The sequence below is a fragment of the Myotis brandtii genome, unplaced genomic scaffold, assembly GCF_000412655.1.
Source record: "Myotis brandtii unplaced genomic scaffold, ASM41265v1 scaffold532, whole genome shotgun sequence".
Taxonomy (NCBI): domain Eukaryota; kingdom Metazoa; phylum Chordata; class Mammalia; order Chiroptera; family Vespertilionidae; genus Myotis; species Myotis brandtii.
Genome location: NW_005369955.1, coordinates 229033 through 231471, shown reverse-complemented (window position 1 = coordinate 231471; position 2439 = coordinate 229033). Strand labels below are relative to the sequence as shown.

The 2439-nt window shown below is 65.4% G+C and overlaps 2 protein-coding genes across 2 annotated transcripts in view; one reads left to right on the top strand and one right to left on the bottom strand.

Moving 5' to 3' along the window:
• Positions 1 to 799, top strand: part of PTP4A3 (protein tyrosine phosphatase type IVA, member 3) — an 8992-nt gene extending 8193 nt beyond the window's left edge. The window contains exon 5 of the mRNA XM_005877794.2: positions 469 to 799. Within this exon, the coding sequence (XP_005877856.2) occupies positions 469 to 487 (19 nt within the window). The 3' untranslated portion in view covers positions 488 to 799. The remainder of the gene's footprint in view (positions 1 to 468) is intronic.
• A 715-nt stretch (positions 800 to 1514) lies between these two features.
• The window catches only part of MROH5 (maestro heat-like repeat family member 5), a 40942-nt gene continuing 40017 nt past the window's right edge, over positions 1515 to 2439 (bottom strand). Inside the window, exon 27 of the mRNA XM_005877811.2 lies at positions 1515 to 2279. Within this exon, the coding sequence (XP_005877873.1) occupies positions 2182 to 2279 (98 nt within the window). The 3' untranslated portion in view covers positions 1515 to 2181. The remainder of the gene's footprint in view (positions 2280 to 2439) is intronic.

The window sequence follows — 2439 nt, the reverse complement described above, 5'->3', positions numbered from 1 at the left end:
AGCCCGGCCGCCCTGCGAGGCCGGAACTGTACTGCTCCCCACGGCCAGACTCAGCCTCTCTGGCCTCAGTTTCCCGAGGGGCTTGTCCAATCACCAGTGGCTCCAGGGACCCCATCCGGTGCAGGCCCACCAGCTCCAGGCTTCCCTCACCCTGGCTGTCTGGAGGGACAGTGGCTGGAGGCAGCGAGGAGGCCTGCCTGCCCCACCCAGAGGCCAGCAGAGGGCAGCTGAAAGGCCAGACCAGGGAAGCCCCCTTACAGGGAGATGGCACCCCCACCCAGACCACACCCGCCAGGCTGGATGTCGAAGCCGCCGTCCTCTCCTCGGGGCTCCAGGCGGAGACTGACGGGTGATGAGAAGGCGGGAGGGGTTCCCTGCGGCCCCCAAACACGCCCGAGGACACGTAAATGCGTGGCTCCAGGAAGATTGCTGCGTTTTTTCCACTTAAGGGTCGTTTTTATTTTTCAGTGAAGCTGACGTACAATAGGATGTTAGTCCCAGTTATGCCCCAGTGACCAGGCCGCACGTAACCCACACCCACCTGACCCAGCCAGTCACTAGAATGTCACTGACTCGGCTCCTGTGAGCGACACGGGAAGGGATGGAGACGTGCATGTGGACGGGTACAGACTAGTCACGGGGTGAAGCCACTGTATTAACCCACCATCCAGGTTGGGGGCCTCCTCTGTGCCAGCCCCGTGTGCCACACCCCTGCCCCGAGTGCCTCGAGGACCCCAACAGGTGGGGGTGGGGGTGGCAGGCGAGGAGTTTGTCTAGGCCAGTGATGGCGAACCTATGACACGCGTGTCAGAGGTGACACGCGAACTCATTTTTTTGGTTGATTTTTCTTTGTTAAATGGCATGGCTCCGGTCTCAGTCTTCAGCGTGTCTCCGCTTGGAGCCCATAGTTACCAAGGAGGGGGCTGGCGGTGAGGAAGGGGTCCCTGGGCCGATGTCCCCCTCCACCTTCACCCCCATCCTGAGATGAGGATACCAGGCAGACGGGCCCGGGGGAGGCAGCAGAGCAGCCTGGGCCCAGAGTCAGACCTGCCCGGTGGGGCCTGGCCCCCCACTCAGAGGCTGAGGCCAGAGGGGGTCCTTCCTGGCAGGTCGCTGACTCCCTGGAGACCCAGCTGACCTCTGGGCCCGGGTTTCCCACTCTGCCCCTCCACACCCCCAACCTCAGAGGCCCAGCCTACCTGTCCCCTGTGCCCGGCCCCTCCTCAGCTCCTCCGGTGGCCGGGCGCCCCACCATGCCCTAGGGCCGTGGTTGGCAAACCGTGGCTCGCGAGCCACATGCGGCTCTTTGGCCCCTTGAGTGTGGCTCTTCCACAAAATACCGAATTCTGCGCATGGGCCACGAAGTTTCAATCGCACTGTACGTGCGCGCCCGCACGTGGTATTTTGTGGAAGAGCCGCACTCAAGGGGCCAAAGAGCCGCATGTGGCTCGCGAGCCACGGTTTGCTGACCACGGCCCTAGGGCATGGTGGGGCACCCGGCCACAGGAGGAGCTGAGGAGGGGCCGGGCACAGGGGACAGGTAGGCTGGGCCTCTGAGGTTGGGGGTGTGGAGGGGCAGAGTGGGAAACCCGGGCCCAGAGGTCAGCTGGGTCTCCAGGGAGTCAGCGACCTGCCAGGAAGGACCCCCTCTGGCCTCAGCCTCTGAGTGGGGGGCCAGGCCCCACCGGGCAGGTCTGACTCTGGGCCCAGGCTGCTCTGCTGCCTCCCCCGGGCCCGTCTGCCTGGTATCCTCATCTCAGGATGGGGGTGAAGGTGGAGGGGGACATCGGCCCAGGGACCCCTTCCTCACCGCCAGCCCCCTCCTTGGTAACTATGGGCTCCAAGCGGAGACACGCTGAAGACTGAGACCGGAGCCCAGGGCCCCTGGCGGCATTGGTGCGGGCTCGGGCGGGGAGGGGCTGTCCTTTGCAGGCCCCGCACAGACTTCCGCTTGTCTCTGGAGGACCGGCCTGTCCTGCCCCACACCCAGGCCTGGCCCTGTCCCCTGGTCCTGTCAGTGTCCCCTGGGGGCCCAGGGAGGGTGGGCAGGGAGCGGACAGGCGTGACGCTTCTTTGTTGAATCTAGATCTTTCTTTCAAATGAAAAAATGTACGCTACCAAACTCTGCCTATGGCCGGGCGGACCAGGTGGCGGCATGGGGGGTGGGGGAGGTGGCGGAGGTCACTGCCGTCCGGCGGCCAGCTCCTGGAGAAAGCGGCTCTGGCTGGTGGCGAAGACCCGGACGCTGGGCTCCCGGTCCTTTTTGAGGTTTTCGAAAGCTCGGGGGGAGGAGGGCCCAGTCAGAGGTGACCCGGCCTGTGCAGGCGGAGGGGCCCTGCTCCCTGGGTGCGGTGTGGTGTGGGTGGCAGGATGGGCCCAGGCCCCACCTCCTCCGCCTTCCAGGCCTGCGGGGCTTCCGTCCCCAACCCACCCACTTCG